The 21,508-nt window shown below is 45.6% G+C and overlaps 2 protein-coding genes and 1 pseudogene across 2 annotated transcripts in view; all 3 read left to right on the top strand.

Annotated features, from left to right (window-relative positions):
• LOC146203911 (eukaryotic translation initiation factor 4E-1A-like) overlaps positions 1-15,897 on the top strand; it is a 52,929-nt gene extending 37,032 nt beyond the window's left edge. The window contains exons 5-6 of the mRNA XM_084588985.1: positions 9,607-9,661; positions 15,589-15,897. Of these exons, the coding sequence (XP_084445111.1) occupies positions 9,607-9,661; positions 15,589-15,648 (115 nt within the window). The 3' untranslated portion in view covers positions 15,649-15,897. The remainder of the gene's footprint in view (positions 1-9,606; positions 9,662-15,588) is intronic.
• Positions 9,686-12,819, top strand: LOC146203913 (uncharacterized; annotated as a pseudogene).
• Positions 12,164-15,580, top strand: LOC146203912 (uncharacterized). The gene has a single exon (XM_084588984.1). It carries the CDS (start codon positions 12,977-12,979, stop codon positions 13,991-13,993), a length of 1,017 nt encoding a protein of 338 aa, XP_084445110.1. The 5' UTR covers positions 12,164-12,976; the 3' UTR covers positions 13,994-15,580.
• Positions 15,898-21,508: the final 5,611 nt, after the last annotated feature.

Below are 21,508 nucleotides of genomic sequence, written 5' to 3'. Positions count from 1 at the left end.
AAAAGGAAAACACACTATTTCATTATATGTAGTTTTTGCATCCAGACTCAAAAGGACAGTGCAGAACAGAAACCAAAATTTGAAACAAATATAGAGAAAGAAAATGCGTACAGTAAACCCCCATTATACTGATCATTCTAAACGTGGTGAAACATGTCAGGAAATTGCGACTGCAGGCGCTGCCACTTTAGTCATAAGCTGTAGTTGGATACAGGTCGAGAAAAAAGCGGCATCCAGCTATCAAAGGACCCCACTCCAACCAATAGCTGCCGAGCTATACCATGACGGCACGGCCGACCGCCTTGCACCTACGAGTAGCGCTAGGAACATGGTTTCTTCTGGTAAGTCCGTTGCTGGCAAATAGTTTCTTAATGCTTCGTGAGTTCCAGCAAAAATGCATACCACTACTCAATTCGATCGATAGTCGTTTGATCATCAGAGTACAACAGGTAAAATGAGGAATTCTGATGGTGAATTTCAGCACTGTCGAGTTTTCATGAAACCGCTTCGTTCTGCGCTTCACTGCATCAGTGGTGTCTCATGGTCGGGCTCCGTGGCAGATGCCATGGAGCCCTACGACGTCACATTGCTGGCAACACCGACGAACGGACGCGCCAACTGGAGGCAGACATTTTGAAGAAGTCCGCAAGACCGTGAGCGCAGAAAAACGTGTTTTTCTGTTGGTTTTTTTTTTTCTTGTTCTCCTTTTCCCATGTGTGCCGCGGCGTCACACATTTGGAGCAATGCCACTGGCTGGTGGGGGGGGGGGGTCCATTGAGGGCTGTTTGCCGGTTTTTTTCTTGGCCTGTATCCAGCTTTGGAACTATGGAGGACGGGGAGAGTGGGACTGACAGCGAAGTCCAAGGCTACCTAGCCACCATGGGCAGGCTAGAGGCGAGGGTGCTGGTCATGTTGCTGATGCATGCTGCTCCCCCCCCCCCCCCCCCCCTTGTCTTTCTTTCTTTCTTTCTTTCTTTTTTTTTTTTTTTTTTTTTTTTTTTGTGGTCCTGGTATTTTCCCTGCTTTTGAATGTGAACTATTGTAGTGCTATGTTTCAGTAGGGAAAGCAGCGGAGATGCCGTAGCACAGCGCATTGTATCAACTGCAGTCGCTCGATGCGATAGATGTTTTCCTCATGTCTGTGGTCACCCGTTAATAATTACAGTAAAACCCCGCTAAGTAAACTTAAACTGAAGTCCCAGTTCATCCTCCAGACAACTGTACATTTTTTCCCCTTTATAGTAAAGACATTTTTGGCGAAAATCTGTTGTAGTAAAGTGTGCCCGGCCGCAGCGACGACTCCCACGATATGGCATCGCCGCCCGCGCACTGCCTAGAATCGCGAAGATTTTTTTTTTGTATTTGAAAACAGAAAAATAACACCGAGCGTCTTTTTAAGTGGCTTTACCACCAAGCTTAGCAGCCTACAGGACAAGCCTACTTTACGGAGGCCTTGGAGCCGTGAGGGAAAGCACGCAGCGCGTAAGGAAAAAAAAAGTAAAGCTGTCTACAAACATGAAAGGAGTCAAGGGGGAGTAAAAGTGCTGCAAGAAATAGGGAAGGGGAAGAAACGGGCAAGTATTCACAGTACTGTGCAGCACGAAGCATGAGGCAGCTGAGCCAAGAAGTGGAGGTGCAGCGTGTGCGGTCTTGCAGCACTTGACTGCTATGCGCATTTATCATTTATTGCCTTTTAAAAGACAGAAACAGCAAGAAGTGATGCGTTCATGCAAGGCTTTGGTTTTCACATGAAATCGGACTCTGTTGTATTAAGAGGTACTTCCACTAGATGTAAAAAATGTTTATAACTGAAAAAAATGGCACGAAGAGATAATAAGAGAGAGATGAAAGCTATATCAGAGTTTTTTTCTCATTAAGCAGCAAGAAATGTTCAGTAAGTGCCCATTTAACTCCCAGACAGCATCTTCAGGACCATTTAATCACCAACAACTGATATAGTAAAGACCCTGATATAGTAAAGATTTTTACTGGCCCCAGTGATTTTACTATAAAGGGGTTCTGCTGTATAGAATATTAACGATGTGCCACTATTGGTGCGCACACTCCCTGACTCCCTTAGGGTGAGGGGGGGGGGGGAGGGGTAGCTGTCCCGGTCTCGAAAGAGATGCCCTCTACTTTCGTGGCAAGCTCAGCCGGAAGTCAGCTACCTATAGTGACAGAAGGGGCTGGCTGTTTGACGTCCAGCTTTCGCCGGTTCAAGCCAGAGTAAGGGTCGCAGTCAAAATTAACGAACAAAAGCAAACTTTATACACAGCAAGAGACGATACAGAGGAATACATACTAACACTGGAAATACACAGACACTGTTTGTAGAAAGGCAATGCAAAGCAAGCAACTAAAGAGGCTGTGTTATTACACAGAGGCTTCACAGCAATGAACAAGGCATCAGTCAAACAAACACCAAATTGCTCGCCGGGCACTGTCGCAGACCGACGTCTGGAGAGTCACGATGTGGCCGCCATGGAGTCGATGATCAGTGGGCTTTCCGAGCAGCGGGTCGACCCCGGGAGCTGAGCAGTAGCAGTTGCTAACACGCAGTAGCACTGGCTCTGACACTGGCTGGCTAGCACAAATGACACGACCTCAATAAATAAGGTGCGCTGTGTGTCTGTTATAATGCTCCAAGGGTGGCGCGCACATACACATCACTTTCGCTCTTTTAGCGTCCTCTCTTCCTCCCGCCGAGCCGCGCGTAGTTATTGGCTAGGTGCTGTAGAAAGTTCTTGAGACTTGCCTCTTCTGGCTGGATGAGTCACCGTCGCAGCCGATTGAGGAGTAGGCAGGGTTGACGCCGATGCTTGCAAGGCTACAAGCTCTTCTAGCGCGGAGGAGGAGGCGTTTCTCAAATGTGCTGGAACACCCAACACAGATTTGATGCTGAGCGGGCTTCCTTCGTGCCACGCTGACTTAATAACAATGTGTTCAGATTTCATGACATTGGTTCACATTTTGTCTAGTGTGTAAACCAACCTGGAAAACGGGGAACTCTGAGAGAATTTGGATTATCTGGGAAAATTAGGAAATTAGTTGCAATTTTGCTTCAAGGAAATGAAAGTCGCTGAATGCAAAAGGATGTGTGTCGCATCAGGAGCGATCACTGAGTGTGCACTGACGGCCCGCAGTATCGGGTCACACTAACGTGTGCGTGCATGGGTGGCGTACGGATTAAAATTTTTTCATTGGATTAAGTGGTATTTTTTGTAGCGAGAGCTACACTACGCTAGTCAGCAGCACATTTCACCGTGTGTCAGTTTCTCCGCAAGTGTGCATGCGTGAAACCACAGCTCTATCACGAGTAAGTGTGGTGCCCAAACAAAGAACGTCTTGCCAAGTGGAGACGCCAAGATGCAGAGCAGCAGAGATGCCCGAACAAAGAAAGGAATGCCTTGCCAAGCGGAGATGTCAAGGTGCAGAGTATAATAATAGTAATAAATTGGTTCTCAGGAAAGGAAAGGCGCAGTATCTACCGTATTTACTCGCACAATGCTTGTACTTCTTTTTTTCGGGGAAAATTGATGCTAATTGGGTGTGCGATAATTATAAGGGGAAAATTATGAGCAAATGTTTTTTAGCGCTAAAAGCAAATTTAAAAAGGTGTGAATCGGGATTCTTAGGTCAGCTATTACTTTCAAGCAAAACTTAACCTTGTTAAAAAAGTACAGGGTCGTCAAAAGCACAAATTGCTAAAGCACTTTATTTACCGCACGCAGCCTCATCATCACTCCCCGCGTTCCGTGGTATAATGCTCACTGCAGACCATACAGTTCTACTCTCGATCAGAGACTTGATCCGAGTTCATATCAACATTGCAATCGCTGTCTCCAGTAGCGCACTACGCAGAACTCTTTGATGCTGTAGAGCCTGCTAGCAGCGCGGTTGCTATGCTGTAGCCCATACTCGAAAGCTTTCAGCTTAAAAGCAGCTGTATAACTACGTACTGCCCCGCCGCGATGCCGCACCACGAACACGGTAGATGGTGGAACAAAGCAAGTAATACGGACGGAACGAAGGAACCATGACGAGATGCTGAGACACCTCGTAAAATGGCGACTATGAGCATCATGGAAGTAAAAAAAAAGAGCATAATCGATGATGATGATATACCCGAGCACGCTATTGCTGCCTGGTAGCACGTGTACATGAGGCCAGCTAGGTTCACTAGCGCTCCAAAGATGGCGCTTGTTACTACTAAAGACGACTCTCGCGGTGATAATACTGGTGTTGTGATGATTATGCGAGGAAAAATGATTTTTTGCGCCTAGTGTTGGGGGTGCGAGCATTATGCGAGTAAATACGGTATCACATTTGTTCTGTGGACACCTGACCCATGCTGTAAGAGAAGGGAGGAAGGTGGGATAGAAAGTGGAGAGAGAGTTGGGGGGGGGGGGGGGGGGGGGCGGGGGGGAGTAATTTCGACTACCTGGGTATAGTGCCTAGAATATACTTACTAGTGTGCCGTGCGGAGGGGTCTCTCAATGGGAGAAGGTGGCCGCACCGGCGGTGCCTTGCGCTGCTGATCGTAAAGACGCCGTCGGCCGCCGGCGCGCCCTTGATTTGCCGCAGTTGCGCTGGCCGAGCCATCAGTGGTTCGAGCGCTTTGGGCGCGTCTACGCTGCTCTTTTGTTTTAGTCGTTCTGTTCCTTGCATTCATGTGAGAGAAATAAATTTGCAACGACTAATGATGCTAAAAATAAAGCATCAGGGCAGGGAAAAGACATGTTTCGCGTCGCTCTTTGGGAGTGGCTACCGCTCGAATCAGGACTATAGGTTTCTATGTTTGGTGTGCCATCGGACCTTGCGCAGCTTGCGTAGTGGAAGCGGCTGAATAAAAGACAGGACCGCAAGTTGACTTCAACGTGCATTGCCTGTGAAAAATGTTTTGAGGAGAGCTACATCGAGAGAATGTTCAATGTGACTGTGAACGGCATCGTCAACGAGCTCGCTAGAGATATTAAGCCCGAAACCGTGCCAACGCTATTCGACCATTATCCGAACCATCTTCTGCCTAAGAAGACATCGAAAAGGAAGTTGAGGAACCTCTGTGACCAACCGGCCACTAAACGACAAAAGCGCAGTGCCAGTAATGCCAGTGGTGCAGACGACATGCCACGGACCGTCAAGGATGTTTGACAATGCTTCCAAAGATCCGGCAGCAGAAGAGCCGAGCGAGAACTCATGCTTGCAGCAGCAGACGTGAAGCTTTGAACCTCAGGATCCGTTTGACTCAATTTATATCCCTGCAACTTGGACCAAATTAACCGAAGCACCTGCTGACTCTGTAGCCTATGCGCATTATCGTGCCGAAAAAAAAAAAGAACTTTGCCACTTTGTACATAGAAAAAATGATAACTTTAGGAAGCGTGAAACCTGAACGCAGTTCTGTGGACGCTATCCCCCCCCCGTGTATATTCTCGGAAAAGAAAAAAACAAGCACGTACAATACAACAATATCTAAAGCTGAAGAGCTATATAGGCAGAGTGCACTGGAGGGCACGTCATTGTTCTGGATGTGGCCTGCAACCAGCTGATTCAGGAAGCACATATCATTCATGGGAATGTGTTTTGCAGGAAAAGTGTCGCTTGACCGTCAACTCTGAAGGGGTTAGCTGCGCTTAATGCAAATATCAACGGAGGCTTGCACACAAGATGCGCAGAAAGAAGGAAAAAGCATGCAGCCAGCCAAAGAAATGCTGCAACATATCTCGCGCCTCTGAGAAGAGCCAAGAGAAAACTGGCATGGAGCGCAGAAGCAAGTGGCTCTATTGAAAGCGCAAAATGAGGCGCTAATAAGTGAGTCTGCGGTTGAAGCTTTTTTTTTTATCCCGCGCGTGACCTAGACAATTGTGACCGTACAACTGCTCGGCTGCTGAAACCGCGAAGCCGAAACTAGTGAAGAATGTAAAATTAATTATAAATTACTTAGCGGTGGTAAGCGAAAAACCACGTGTAATTATACAGGAATATCTGGTGCATCATTAGCAAGTGAAAAAAAAAAATACCACAAAAAATTGGTATCATACTACTTTAAAATTATTGCGGTGTCATATGTGCGGCCTTTCTCCAAAACCTTTAGCGGTGCATTTCTATATTTTTACTTGTTCATTGTTGCTGCGCCTTTTTGCTCAAATTTTACTGTATTGTAGATTTTGTAAAAAAGAATCAATGATACAATCACCACTTTTGTTTCTTGCCTTTCCTTCTGTTACAAAAGAAAGCACACCGCATAATAATCATTTATGTATGAAGCAACAATTAAGTGACTTGCTAATAAAACAAATGAATAAAGAGTAAGAACAAAAACTGAAGTCAGATTCAGACTGCTTGTATTTATTGTCGAATGCGATCTTTGAAAACGCGCGCGTGCCATATGTTACGAAAAAGCAAGATCGCCCTTCTTTTCTGTAGCATATATGTGACGCTATGAAACGTCCCTAACCTGATATATATCACCTTAGCAATAAGCATGACTGAATTGCAGAAACGTCGACGTAACCTATCCGAAAGCATAAGGCCCCTATTGACGTTCGTAGCACTTTACTGCGGCATCGCGATATGCCATGGACCATAAGAAAAGACCAAAGAGTAAATAAAATTCAATGTTGAATTATTGAACAGTGTAAAATAGTAAGGGTATTTTCTGATACCTGTGTCACACGGACAATAACAGTCGTCGTCGATCCGTTCTGGGTTAGATCGCGATTGAGAATATAGTTCGGTTCACAGAGATACTCTTCGTAGTTTTGATGTACTTCTTTGCAAGCTGCATAGCTTCTAGCCCGAAGTCTGCACGGATAGATTGAAAGCTAAACATTTCGACAGATTTGCCTGTCTGGTTGAGTTGATAGCTAAGTAAAACTTGAAATATCTCCAACCAACACTTGTTTGTTTTACAAAACCCGACGTTTCGGAGTCGTCTCTGCTCCTTCTTCGAGGGTGCATGACTCGGGGCTGCGTGCAGCTATAAGTAAAGGAATGGTCGAGGGGGAGAAGGGTTGAGGAGAAAGGGGAGTGGGTGAGATGGGTGTGAGATGCGCACTTTCAACAGCACCACATAAAGCAGCACAGGTGTTTGCAGCAACCATCCCCCCACGCCCATATTGGTTGTTTTGGAGGTCTGAAAATGGCGACAGCTCTTGCAGTTTTCATGCTGCACAGTTGTAATGCGGCAAAGCCACCCCAACGTTGTGTATAACTCAATTCCGCAGTAACTGCCACACACATTTCCTCCATAACTGAAAGTAGTTCACTGTTAGGAGACCATATCTTAAGCTGAATGATTTTGATGCCTCTGGCTTGTTTGGTATAGCCAAATAAACACCGTTTCTGTTGACTGTTCAGCAGAGAACAGAGTAATATTTATTTATTCAGGTTACCCCTAAAGGCCCTCCAAAGGAGGGTATTACATAGGGGGGGGGGATACAATTGTAAAAAACACGATGCAATTAGCAACAATTACAATAAGAAACATTAAATATAACATGAAAAGAGGAAAGAAAACAGCAAAATATTCTACACATTTTCATATATGCACATGTTGCTTACCACTGTCCATTGTTAGCAATTACCCGCAGTTGTTACGTGCTCCCCGTGCTCGGTGGGAAAGCCAGCTTAACTGGCGTTCTGTTTGCTGCTTCAGGGATTGCCATGAGCACTTTTGATATAAATCTGAAATCTTTGAAAAGTTTCCGCGTTTCTTTAGTAAAAATTTCCACAATCTGTGTTCTTTCACTGAGTAATCTACACTGTGTTGTGTGCATTTTTGATGAAATTTGATTTTATTAATTTCAGGTATATCTAACTATTGTGCTATTTTTTCTGTGTTTAAATGTCACTCTATACTAAGTTTCAAATGTGAGGTGCAACACTGGTGAAGGCTATGCAAGTATTCTGCAAAAGGAATTGACGCTTTGAGGGTCGAATTGGTTTGAAAAAAGCTTCCCAAGGAAAAGTTGTAGAAAAGTATTAGCAACTGTATTCTGGAGTCAACTCTGGAGTCAACCTTGCTTCAGAGGGTAAACTTGGGAACCCTAGTAAACAACAAGGAGAGCTGGAATACCTTGTGAGTGTGGATGGTAACCATGCTAACAGCAGCTCCAATAAAGATGGAAATCATTTTCTGTGGCCCCTGCACTAGCAGTGGCCATAAAGATAAAAATCAAGTTTTGAGTGCCTCCATTGGGATCAGGGAGGAGGGTAACCAAAACCATGCAAGGGCCTTGCTGCAGACTGGGCCACAAGCTGCAGCTAGGAATCAGTTCTGTTTATCCCCTGCATGGAAGTGCCCATAAAGATAGAAATCAAGCTTCCTGGCTTCATTGTGACCACATGGCAAAACCAAAACCTAAAGGGGCCAAAGGGGCCAAAGGGGCCAAAGGGGCCATAGGGTTGCCCTTGCCACAGACCAGGCTGCAGCTAGGAATCACTTCTGTTTATCTTTGCAAGAAGGCAGCCCCATAAATTTCAAGCACTTCTTGTAAGCCCTAGGAGGTGGCAGCACCTCAGTGAGCATGTGCCAAATTTCAATCAGAGGATTGAAACCCTACCAGTACAGCAAAAACCTTGCAGGACAGAAAACCCCCTCCCTACCGCCTTTTTACACTTTTTACATGTACGGTTTAAAGGTTTAAAGGCATATCGCTCCACATTGGTTACATGGCACAAAATTGAAAAGGTGCAGAGCTATTTCACTTCTTGATGAGCACCTCAAAAGCACCCTTACAGAAGACAGGTACCAAGAAAGAAATGAGATGCCCTTGAGTGTGGTATGCCTTTCCTCCAACATATTTCATATATACATCTACACTCTGGGATAAGATTGACTGCAACTGACTGCAACTCGGACAAAAACAACAAATGTGTTATGCATGCAGAGCATTTTTTATTTACCACAAGGAACACTATTTTTAGTCATGGATGCACACTATGTAAACCAGAGGGCTGGCCTTGTCAGCATTGCACTGAATGTATGAAACAGAGTTTAATCTCAAAAGAATGCGTTGCTTTGCCACGAGTGAGCCGGCTCTCTTCCCGTGCAGAGGTGAACCTCTTTTTCAGCGTTGTTTTAAATATGCTTATATCTAGGCGAATGAGCTACGAAACCATAGCTCTGAAGCTTTAGCTGCATAAAATGTAACAGCTAGAGTCTAGACCCAGACTTCGCACATTACTCTGTAGCCCCCTTGTCTACTGCAGCATTCGTCTGCTTCAGTGATATTTAGCATCGAATAATTTCTCTTTGTTGAACTGGGTGCATTCCACAGTTCTGCAACTTGTCACTGCTGTTCATGCTGCATGGGGAGCTATTCAGCTGCGCAGTCCCTGCAGTAGCTGCAGTAGGCACACATAGGCAGAACCTGCACCTGTCTACGATGGGAAAATTGCTACTGATGCCAGAGCCACCTCATCTTCGCAATGCTGCAGGGTGAAGGAGGTGTGTAGGAGTACCTTCAGTTGTGCGGCTCACATTGAGAAATGTTTGTTGTTTTTGTAAAAGTGAAAAAGGTATTCTTTCATACTGGCTTTGCTGTTTTCGGACTGTTGCAGCCAAATTTTAACTTTCATGTTTTTATTATTTATTCTATGCAGGAAGACTCTAAAGGAGAGGTTAAACATGCATCCACGGAACATTGTCCCATATCAGGTATGCATTTGTTGCACTTTGTGTTTGCATACACATGTGCAGGTTTTAGCTTCATGGGATTTTAACGTCTCAAAAGGACTCCGGCTTTTAGGCACGTCTTAGTGGAGGATTCTAGATAACTTCGACTACTGGGGCTCTTTGCACTGACGTTACAGTGAACAAGTAAGGTTGAAAGTTGGGCGAGTTGAATCTGTGCTGTGTCCTTCTACTCCCTGGTCTTCGTTTTTTGCGCTACCTTCAATATGAACAAAGAATTACAGGTGGTCAACATATTTGAAGCCTTCCTTTACAGCGTTATTCATAGTAGAGTTGCTCTTGGACAGTAAACCCCATAAAGCCAATTAAATGTGGTCATGTGTGTTTAATAATGGCACTGGAGTTGCACATTGCATTTCCTATTGGCTGGAAGTATGAAACTTGTTTTCTTCGACCAGGAAAACATTGCCTTGGAACTGATCATGCTTCACACTAGGTTTACCGCTGTGGAGAAGCCTACATCAGTGCATTTTTCTTATTCCATGTCAGCAAAAGCTTCAGTGTCGCAAGAGTAATGCTGTTACAGTCGAACCCGGATCTGTCGAAATCGAAGGGGATCGGGAATAGTTTGATATATCGATAATTCGATATATAGAAATCTGCTTGAGATGCCAATTGCGATCGTTGAAAAAAAAGATCTTTCGGTGGCACACCTCTCTTCGTTTCGACGGTTGCATTCACAGCTCATTTATTGGCAGTGTGCCAAGATTCTACGCAGTGATAACGTCATGACGTGTTTATCTTTTGACTATACTTTTGATAGAGCCTGCGGTGACAGGGAGTGAACTTGGCAGAGTGCCCGTGATGGCTTGATTGCACAAGCCTGGCTCAATTTATCATGCCGTGCTTGGCGCGGGCATAGTCCACTGCCACAAAATCATTGGAAAGCGTGATAGCTGCAAATGCCGTTTGAAGTGAATAATGCTAAAAGTCGGCGTCACGATCGCAGCTGACCGCGCGCTTTTGTTGATTTATAGATGTAAGAATGGACGACTCTCGCAAAAAGAAAAAGCCCTGCCTCTTCTTGTCCGCAGCTGCCATAGCCTATGCTGCGCTGCACGTTCAGCACAAGGATGACTCTCCCAAAAGAAAAAAAATTTCCTGCTTCCGCCGCATGTTCAGCACGACGGCAAAAACGCCGCGCGCAGTGTTCAAAACACACTGGAGAAGCATCTACCACGGGATGAGCTGGCTTTTCTGCGCATGCGTAGTGCATGCTGCTGCGAATGAAGACCGGGAAAGAGAGCAGGAAGCACACTGGTCCTTGAAAACCCTTGAATTTGAAAATTTCGTTTTCAAGGCCCTTGAAAATCCTGGAATTTTTGCTACTCCATGAAAATCCTTGAATTCCTAGCGTAGTGCATGCAAATGGCTCTTAATCAGGAAAAATGTGGTTAAAATATTTGTATTTTCTATATCGTGTTTCTGTATCTGCGTTTCAAGCGTGATAAATCAGTTTGTGCTAATCACGGTGGTGCTAATATAGCCAATGTTGCGCGACGGGTAGCCACATTCAGGGTATCTACCGACCGGGAAAACCGGGAATTGTCGGATATTTCTAAAAAGATTGCAGAGTCGCGGAAATTTCCCAATGCCCACTCGCCCACACGTACCAGTAGCCGCAGGTGCGGCCAGGCGTAGCCATGAGACACCACGAGCGCAATGAAGTTAACGCTTTAAAAGCGAAGTGTGACTGTGACGGCGTGTTCGCACTGGCCTCGGAGATTCCCGTTGCATCGGTGCGTGGCACTATACTAGATGGCGCGCGCCACCACTTAAAGTATCATCATCATCATCACCTAATCGTTGTTTTTCATCTCTCCTCTGGGGCGCTTGCATAGCACTCCATTCGTTCGTAGTAGTTGCCGCTCTTGCGTTTCCCTACCAAGCACGCTTGGCTCTGCGTGCACGCTACGACCTTTCCTACCACGTGCGCTTCGACCTTCAGTTCGAAAGTTCGTGTTGTGCTACTGAAGTGAACATATGTATGGAAGTGACGATGTCACTGTCAAAGAAATGCTGCTTCAACCCCGACTGGACAAACCCAGAAATCTCCGCACATGCAAATTGGATTAGGCCTGTGCCAAATGACCCAAATAGTGCTCGCTGCACAATGTGCTGCAAGAAGTTCTCCTTGAGCAACATGGGGAAAACGGCAATTACTAGCCATGCTGAGAGTAAGAAACATAAAGCTGCTATGAAATCTCAGCAAAGCCCTTCCCAGACTCGGGTCGTCTCATTTTTCGAGACTGTGACAAATAGCGGCTCGCCTTCCGCAGTGCCAACGAGTTCTTCGTTCGGAGGTAGCGCTAGTGCTTGTAGCGCTCCGGAGCTGCGTCCAGCCACCACCACGGAAGCACTTAGCCCCTCTGTGAAGACATCAGTGAGTAACTTACTACTGAAGAATGAAGTTACTAAGGCAGAGATCATGTGGTGCTTGAACACTGTAATGACCCATGGATCTTTTTGATCAGCGGCAGCCTCTGCCTCGCTTTTTCTGTTTATGTTCCCTACATGTGAGGTCGCCACTAAAATGCAGCTTGGAAAGGACAAAGTCTGATACACAGTTTGTCATGGTATTGGTCCATACTTTAAGAGAAGTTGCTGACAAACCTTTCTAGCCTTCCTTATTTAGTGGTTGCATTTGATGAGTCGCTCAACAAGGTCACTCAGAAAGAACAGATGGATGTATTGATCAGGTACTGGGACCAACTGATGCCACTGTGAAAACACGCTACCTAACTTCGTGTTTCTTGGGGCACACCACCGCAGAAGATTTGGCTGTTGCTTTTAGGAAAGCCACAGAAGGTATTAACCAAACGAAGATACTTTACAAGTGTCAATGGACGGGCCAAATGTGAACTTTAAGTTTCTGAGGTCCCTCAAACAAGAACTTAGAGAATCCGAATAACCCACCAACTTCTTGACATTGGAAGCTGTGGACTCCATGTTGTCAATGGTGCATTTAAAACAGGCCACTCTGCGACGCACTGGGATCTGGTAGCGTTTCTTCGTGGGAGCTATAATCTATTCAAGTATGTGCCAGCATGCCGTGCAGACTATATCCACTTCACAGGAAGTGCCCTGTTTCCATTGAAGTTCTGCCCGGTAAGGTGGCTTGAGAATAGCAAGGTGATTTCAAGAGCGCTTGCTATTATTCCGAACTTGGTGAAATTCGTGGAATGCTCTAAGCAAGCGAAAAAGGCGCCAGCATATGCTAGCTACAGCATTGTTGAAAATGCAGTAGGAGACAAGATGCTGCCTGTTAAATGAGCTTTTATGCTATCAATTGCTGAAGACCTGGAACCATTTTTGGCTGAATTTTGGACAGACAAGCCTATGGCACCCTTTCTAGCCCCTACACTGGATCGCCTGTTGTGGTCATTGCTCGCTAGAATCGTCCGGAAGGAAGTCCTGCAAGCTGCCAACACTTCCACCAAGCTACTTAGGATTGACTTGGAGAAACCTGATAACATGATTGCTTCTACTACATTCAACATTGGGTTTGCTGCAAAAAATGAGCTTCGCAAGATCCCCACACCATCGCAGCTGGCTGTGCTCAGCTTCAAAAAAGACTGTATTGCATTTGTAAAGAAGTGTTCACAAAAAGTGATGGAAAGGCCACCTTTACAATACAAGTTGACCAGAGGAGCGAGCTGCGTGGATCCAGCCATCGCATTGTCTCCAGAGGTTGGTGCAAAGCAACTGTGCATTGCCCTGGAGGTGCTAACAGAGCACCAGTGGCTGACTGGTTTGGAAGCTGAGCGTACCCACCGTTCATATGTTGAGGTATGCTCATTGAGCTCTGCACAGGTGGCATTGACCAACTTTTACAGAAATGAGCAGGGGCTTGACACGCTCTGGTTTGAATTGTGTTCACGCAACCATAAGGAGCTATTTTCCTTCATTAAGATCATTCTTAGCTTGTCTCATGGAAATGCAGCTGTGGAACGAGGGTTCTCAGTCAACAAAGAGTGCCTTGTTGAAAACCTGAAAGAGGAGTCACTAATTGCGCTAAGAGTAGTGTATGACACAGTCTCGGCTATTGGAGGTGTGGCCAAAGTTCAGGTCACAAACACAATGATGCGAATGGTCCGCAGTGCCAATGCCCGATGGAAGGAAGACCTGCAAAGAAAGAAGCAAGAGAGGTTGGACACATCGGATGCCGAAAGGAAGAAGAGAGTGGCTGCTCTTGTAAAAGAGCTTAAACAAAAGAGGCAAAAGGTCATCGACGATGCACAGTTGCAGGCTGTTTGTCTTGAGGAAGAAATTAATTCTCTAAAACAAGGTCCCTAAAACAGCTGACCAATGTTTTTTTCTCTCTTTGACAGCAAATCAGTTGTTTTGTACACCTGAATAAAAAATTTTGCATTGTGCATAATGTCTATCTATGCAATATATTCGTTTTAATGGCATTAGTCAAAACTATTTTTCAGGACTTTGGTCAGGGAATTTAATGGAAATAGTCAGGGAAAACCTGGAAAAGTCAGGGAATTTTAAAAAGCCACTCGGCTCTGAAGCCAACTTGAGCCGGTTCAATCCAATCCGACTTTGCCGCTTTGTTATGGTGGTTGATGGCATTCCAAATTGCCGTTGGTTCTGAACCCGACTTGTTGCAGCTGAAGCATCCGGCTGCAAAGCAAATGCCTGGGAAAAGCAAATTGCAAGCCGCGTGGCTTCACAACGATGCTGAAAAAGACTGGATTGCACCAGATACGACGAGTGAGCACCGTGCAAGATGCAGACCTTGCAGCAAGGCCTTCGATATCACCACCATGGGCGAGGCGGTGTTAAAGAGCCGTATGAAGAGTGCTAAGCATGCTGGCGTCATGAAGATTGCAGCCAACAGCTCGGTGCGAAAGTATTTAGTTCCAAGTACGAGCCAAAGGTCAGCCGCCCTGCCTCCTTCACAATCGGGAAAGCTAGACGATGCTTGCAAGGCACATGAGCTGGTGACTTGACGAAAGCAGAGATTCTGTGGACTTTGAAGGTAGTCACTTCGCACTTCTCCTATCGATCATCATCAGAAGCAGTCCAGCTATTCCAGCCTCTGTTCCCTGACAGTGACGTGGCCAAAGCATTTTCTTGCAGAGAGAAAAAATGTGCCTACGTAAAATTGGTGCCTGATATTGAAAACTGCTGCGTGTATTTTGTTGAGTCCTTGAAAATACTCCAACTGGGCCTTAAAATTCTTCGAATATCTCTAAATTGGTCCCTTTTGAATCTGTATGAACCCTGAGAGAGGAAGGGGAGAGATAAAGCCGGCAGAAGAGTAGGCACACCCTTGCGGTTCGCTCTATCTCGTTTTTCCCCTCTCCCGAACGCCACGGCTGCATTGGTTCCCGCTTGTTCCTTCACGCACATGCAAACGTCACGTGCTAGCGTGTGATCACCGCAGACACTCGCGGGAAGAGGGTGCTAGCCGTCGTCGAACTGTGCCCTCTCATTCCTTCCGCGCGGGGTTTGAAAACGTCGCATGTCACATGGCAAACAGCTGAGGATGATGGGATCGTCTGGAGGCGCATCGTCCAATGCGTGGTGCGGAGTTCAATATACAACGCAGCTTTCCTATACTTTTACATGCGATTTTCAAGGGGCTATTTCGTGAGTTCGATATAACCAAAATTCGAATTATCCGGGTTGAATACATTCAGGTTCGACTGTTTATTACTCTTGTTTCTTTTTTTTTTGTTTGTTTGTTTAGTGGAATTACCTGGAGAAGCTTTACATATTAGGTTGATGCTGCTGGCAGGATATTTGCATTTACTTGAGCAAGGCACATAGTAAATGAAAATTTAGCAAAAAAAGTGTTCCATGAACCAGATACTGATGTGGCATGAACCTGCATAATTTGGCTAATGTGGCATTTTTCATGCGCTTTTCTTTCCTAGGCCCATGCTGACACTCAGTCTAAACAAGGTTCCACGGCAAGGGCTAGATATCAAGTTTAACTGGAACTTAGGAGAAACAAAGCAAGAACCTGTCGTTTCAGAATGGACACTATGTATTGTGGAAAAGGAACTCAAAGGAATTGGCACTTGTTCTGTGTTAAAAATATGTGAAAGCGTCAAGACAGTGCTACCATTCAGCAGTGTGAAGAGGAGTGAAAGAAAAGGCGCAAGAGTGTTTTGAACTTGAAAGCAGAGTAGAGCATCCAGTGGTTGTAAGAAGTTTAATTTTTTTTTCTTTTTTTTTTTAAACTGCGTAAGGCCCTTTCTTTTTTTTTTCTTGCTGGAGTTCGTCTGTGTAGTGTTTTCAACTCCATGACTGAATCTAAAATTTCCCTTCAGGTGGAAGTGGAATTGTAACTAAATGCATTGCGGTCATATTTTAATGGGAATGAGCCATTGCGGTTCTTGGGATGTTCAGTCGTGCATATCAGAAGTGTGCTGCATAGCCTTCTGAACATCTTTTTTTTCATTGCTGTCAGCTACATGGCTTCATCATGCTTTTTTGGCATGAAAACTTTGGTCGTATTTTTGTTGTAATAGTTATACAAGAATGTTTTATTATTTGGGTATTTAATAAAATATCTGATATATTGTACATGTACTGTTAACATGTGCCGCATATTTTGTGTGTGGGTGTGTGACATTGCATTTTCTTTTTAAAACCTTTTGTGTTATACCAGCTGTAGCAAGTAGTGTGGCAGGTAATAAAGTCTGTCCTTGCTATTTGATTTGCTACATAAGAAAAAGTTCGTGTGGTCTGTTGCATGCTATGCAGTCTGCGCAGAAGTTTTGCCTTTCAGTTTGAGGCCCAGTGACTTTTTTCATTCAGGTGCATGGGAAATGAGGAAATGGGGTTGAAGCTGTTTGAAGACTAATGAAATGTGTGTTGCTTACAGAAAAGTGCAGTATAGCTCATGCTGCATGCATAATTAGCTTGGTCTATATCTAGGGGTTGGACAGTGCATCGAAAATGTCTCATTCTAATTATTCATAGACCACTCTTGGCAGTGCCTGTGCTTAGTTTCCTGGTATTTTCTCTCCTGTGCAAACCCACCATTTGCTTCAAAATGTTGGCAACTTTTCTTGAAGATTCAGTTTTGGGAAGATGTTTAATAGCTAGCCAGAGGATGGTGTTGACTGGTAGCCATGATAGTCTTCCCTTGATATAAGGATAACTGTAAGCCAAATTGATACTAAAAGTGGTTTTTGAACCGAAAATTGTCGGTATCCTTGACTTTTGTGGCACTGTTCTCTGGCTGTTGGGAGTTTCATCATCATCAGCCTGACTATACCCACTTCAGGGCGAAGGCCTTTCCCATATTTCTACACTTAACCCGGTTCTGTGCTAGCTGCATCCACTTGACCCCTCGAACTTCTTAACCTCATCCGCCCACCTAACTTTCTGCCGCACCCTGCTGCGCTTTCCTTCTCTTGGAATCCAGTTTGTTACCGTAAGCGACCATTGGTTATCTTCTCTTCACACTACATGCCCTGTGGCCAGATGCCCCTTTCGTTTTCTTTATTTCCACTAGAATGTCGGTAACTTGAGTTATTTCACTGACCCACTCTGCACGCTTCCTATCTCTTAATTACCATTTCTATTCCATAAATTACCATTTCTTAATTACCCTTTCTTCCTATCTCTTACCATTTTTCGTTCCATAGCCCAATGGGTTGTCCTCAACTTAAGTAGAACTCTCTTGGTTAGCCTCCACGTTTCAGCCCCATAGGTGAGTACAGGTAAGATGCAACTGTTGTATACTTTCCTCTTGAGCGATACCCGTAAGCTGCTAGTCATAATCTGCGAGTGCTTGCCAAATGCGCGAGTGCTTGCCAAATGCGCTCCATCCCAATCTTATTATTTCCTTTTCATGGTCCAGATCAGCGGTTACCACCTGTCCTAAGTAGACATAATCGCCTACTACTTCCAGTACTTCGCTACCTAATGTAAACTGCGGTTCCTTCCAGAGGCTGTTGAACATTACCTTACTCTTCTGCAAATTGATTTTCAAGCCTACCTTTCTACTTTTCCTGTCTAGGTCATCAATCATTATTTGCAGTTCATCCCCCAAGTTCCTTAGCAAGGCAATGTCATCAGCAAATCACAGATTACTGATATTCTCCATCTACCTTTATCCCTAACTGCTCCCATTCCAAGTCTCTGAATACTTCCTCTAAGCAAGCTGTGAATAGTACTGGGGAGATTGTGTCTCCTTGCCTGACACCTTTCTTTATGGGAATTTTGTTACTTTATGCAGAACTATGGTTGCTGTGCAGCCACTATATATATCTTCCAGCACTTTCACGTACGGCTCTTCTACCCCGATTTCGCAATGCCTGCATCACCGTTGATGTTTCAACTGAGTCAAATGCTTTTCCGTAATCAATGAATGCTATGTATAAGGGCTGGTTATATTCCAAGCATTTTTCTTTCACCTGATTGATGGTATGGATATGATCGATAGTAGAGTGCCGTTTCCGAAAACCTGCTAGATCCTTTGCTTGATTGAAATCTAAGGTTGTCCTGATTCTATTAGTGATTACCTTGGTAAGTACCTTATACGTAACGGACAGTAAGCTGATTGGTCTGTAATTTTTTAGGTCCTTAGAGTCCCCTTTCTTATGAATAAAGGTAATGTTTGCATTCTTCCATGGTTCCGGTACGATCCATGACACCAGGCACTGTGTATGCAGGGTGGCCAGTTTTTATAGCACGATACCCCCCCCCCCCCCCCCCCCCCCCCGGTCCTTTAGCAAATCTGTAGTTATCTGATCCTCTCCAGCTGGTTTTCCCTTTTTCATAGTCTCTAATGCTTTCTTGACCTTGTCCTTCGTCACTGGTGGAACGTCTGATTGTTTTTCCCTGCCGCCAATCTCGTTACGGTCCTGACTACTTTGACTGCTGTAGAGATTGTATAGAACTCCTCGGCTACTTTGACTATCTTGTCCATATTCGTGATGACGTTGCCTGCCTTGTCCCTTATCGCATACATCTGGTTTTTGCCTATGCCCAATTTTTCTTTGCCGCTTTAAGGCTTCCTCCGTTCTTTACAGCATGCTCAATTTTCTTTATGTTATACTTTCTTATATCAGCCACCTTGCGCTTATTGATTAGCTTTGATATCTCTGCCAATTCGATCTGGTCTGTTGGATTGGAAGCTTTCATACTCTGGCGTTTCTTAAATCTTTCGTCTCAGACAGCTTACTGGTATCCTCTCTATCCTACCGCCTACTTCTACTGCACACGCAGTAATATCTGAGATATCATTCTAGGGTAATGTCGCCATCCTCGGTTAGAGCTGAATATCTATTCTGTAGCGAGATCCTGAATTTTTCTGCCCTCCCCCTCACCGCTAATTCGTTGATGGGTTTCTTTCTTACTAATCTGTTGCATTCCTTTTTCAGTTTTAGGCTAATGCGGGACCTCACCATCCTGTGGTCACTGCATCGCACATTCCCGATTACCTCTACATCTTGCACAATGGCGGGGGTTGAACACATTATGAAGTCAATTTCATCTTTAGTCTCCCCGTTGGGACTTTTCCATGTCCATTTCCGGTTCTTCCGTTTGCTGAAGAAGGTATTCATGATTCTTAAGTTATTGCGCTCTGCAAACTCGGCTAGTAACTGCCCCCTGCTATTCCTAGAACCAATGCCATAGTCACCTACTGCCTGGTCTCCTGCCTGCTTTTTCCCTACGTTGGCATTGGAGTCGCCCATTACTACAGTATACTGCGTCTTTACTTTTCGCATTGCCGATTCTACATCTTCGAAGAAGCATTCAACTGCCTGATCATAACTACATGTAGGTGTATAGGCCTGTACAACCTTCAGTGTATACCGCTTATTAAGCCTAATTACGATGACTGCCACCCTCTAAGTAATACTATAGAATTCATCTATATTACCCGCTATATACTTATTGACAAGGAAACCTACTCCTAGTTGTCGCCTCTCTAGTAAGCCTCAATAACAGTACATGCCCATCCTTCAGTACAGTATATGCCTCATTCGGCCTCGTAACCTCACTAAGCCCTGTGACATCCCATTCCTCTAACAGCACTGCTAAACTAGCTTCACTAGCTAGGATTCTAGCGTTAAACGTTGCCAGGGTCAGTTTCCAATGGCCGCCTGTCCAGCGGAGCCAGGAATTCTTAGCACCCCCTGCTGCGTCACAGGTGTGACCGCCGCCGTGGTCAGTTCCGCAGCCGCTGGTGGCTGCGGGCCGGGGTTTTGTGGAGCTTATCATGAGTGGTTGCGGCCAGTTACTGCACCAGGGTGGCCAACTGCTGTTCTGGTGAGGGAGTGCGTTGCCGGATGTGTTCACCGGCATCAGGTCGCACCCCAAGCCTGTTCATGCAATTCCATCGACACGCGGATTTTTTTTTTTTTTTTTTAGTCCGGTGGAGAATTGCGCGGCACCGGAATTTCAACCTCGGTCCTCTTGCATGCGAGGCAGATGTTCTACCGCTACGCCACCGCTGCAGTTTACTTAGAGGAAATGATTTCCAGAAGCCAGGGGCCTAGTGAGCTGGTGGTCGTTACATTTAGGGTGGTGGTGAAAACGTTTATTAGAAAGATTCATGGAGGTTGCTCAGTCCAGGCTTGGTGTTCACCTTGGAAACACTAAGTGGAATTCCTAGTACGGGACTCCAGTGGCTTCTGCTGCCACCATTGCTTGTTTGACCAACCCCTTTTGGGGTACTGAATCAATTTGTATGTTGTCATTGCCCACTGAATGCGGTTAACGTGGCCAAGCGAGTTGCACCGCAAGCCTTAGCAGCGACTCCATACCATGCGCAAGTTTCGGAAAAAGTGCTGGGTACTGCAATCAGTTGCTGCCGTCAGATGGAGACAATGTGAAGGTTCACTCCTACAGAACTACAGTCCTTAGTGTAAGGGTGGAGGTTTATTTCTAAGCGTTTGAGAACAGTGTGACTGCAGTCGCCGATCAGCAAAACCAGCCAGGCGCGCGAACTAGGCGAGAGAGCACGTTTTGCATTCGTCAGAGAGTATAGCTGAGACGCAGCTCCCCCTGGAAGAAACGCCACAGCTCGGAACGTGTGCGAACGTACCTCGCATGGGATCCGTATTTTTAGCTAGCTTTCACGTTTCGCCTCGGATATTCACCCATTTTTGTCAGCGAGCCCTTCAAGGTGGTCAGGCGTTACACATTCTACGTTCTACAGCACCCTCTTCCACATCTCGCTTACTTAGGGCTCTAGCCCACGAGTCGCTCAGCGGAAACGCCCAGGCGCACACTCGCTCGAGAGTATGATCAGCCACCCTGCTTTCTCCTAACACTAATATCTCACGCTCTTCTCACCACATACACGGGCATACTCCAGCGCTACCGACTCCAAAGATGCACATATCCTCCCGCACGCCGCGATCCGTCCAATAGCGCAAACTACAAACCGGCAGCTTCCCTCACCCCATCTTATACAACAGGATCTTTTCGCAACAGATAGCCCCCATGATGTAGCCGGGGTTCGGGGGCCTAGGCTTCACCGCAGTCGAACCATGAGGAGCCGGGATGGAGCAGAAGCAGCCAGGGAGGAGAGGCAAAGCGTGATGGGATATTTACAGGCCAAAAGGGTAAAATGGAGAAACAAAATTCGTCAGTTAAATATGGTTATCCCCAGTTCCCTAGGTGGGGAAACAACGTTCATCGATATAATCCAATTAGTGGGGGCAAGGGATCACTCGAGGGGCCGCCCACTGCCGAGGGTGAACCTCATTGCACATATTCCGGTGGCGAGGGCAAACTTCGATGTCCATGGCGATTTTGTGCTGGCGATGGAGTTTCGGTACCAGGGCAAAATAGTCCGAGGAGCCGTTTGGCGGTGGTCATTTACCC

Source organism: Amblyomma maculatum, chromosome 1 (genome assembly GCF_055883805.1).
Source record: "Amblyomma maculatum isolate TAMU_Amacu chromosome 1, ASM5588380v1, whole genome shotgun sequence".
Taxonomy (NCBI): Eukaryota; Metazoa; Arthropoda; class Arachnida; order Ixodida; family Ixodidae; genus Amblyomma; species Amblyomma maculatum.
Note: the sequence above shows the minus strand (reverse complement) of the source record. Positions and strands in the feature narration are given on the sequence as shown.

Excerpts from the sequence above, each read along its gene's own strand:
- LOC146203912 (XM_084588984.1), top strand. The coding sequence starts at position 12,977 with ATGCTATCAATTGCTGAAGACCTGGAACCATTTTTGGCTGAATTTTGG.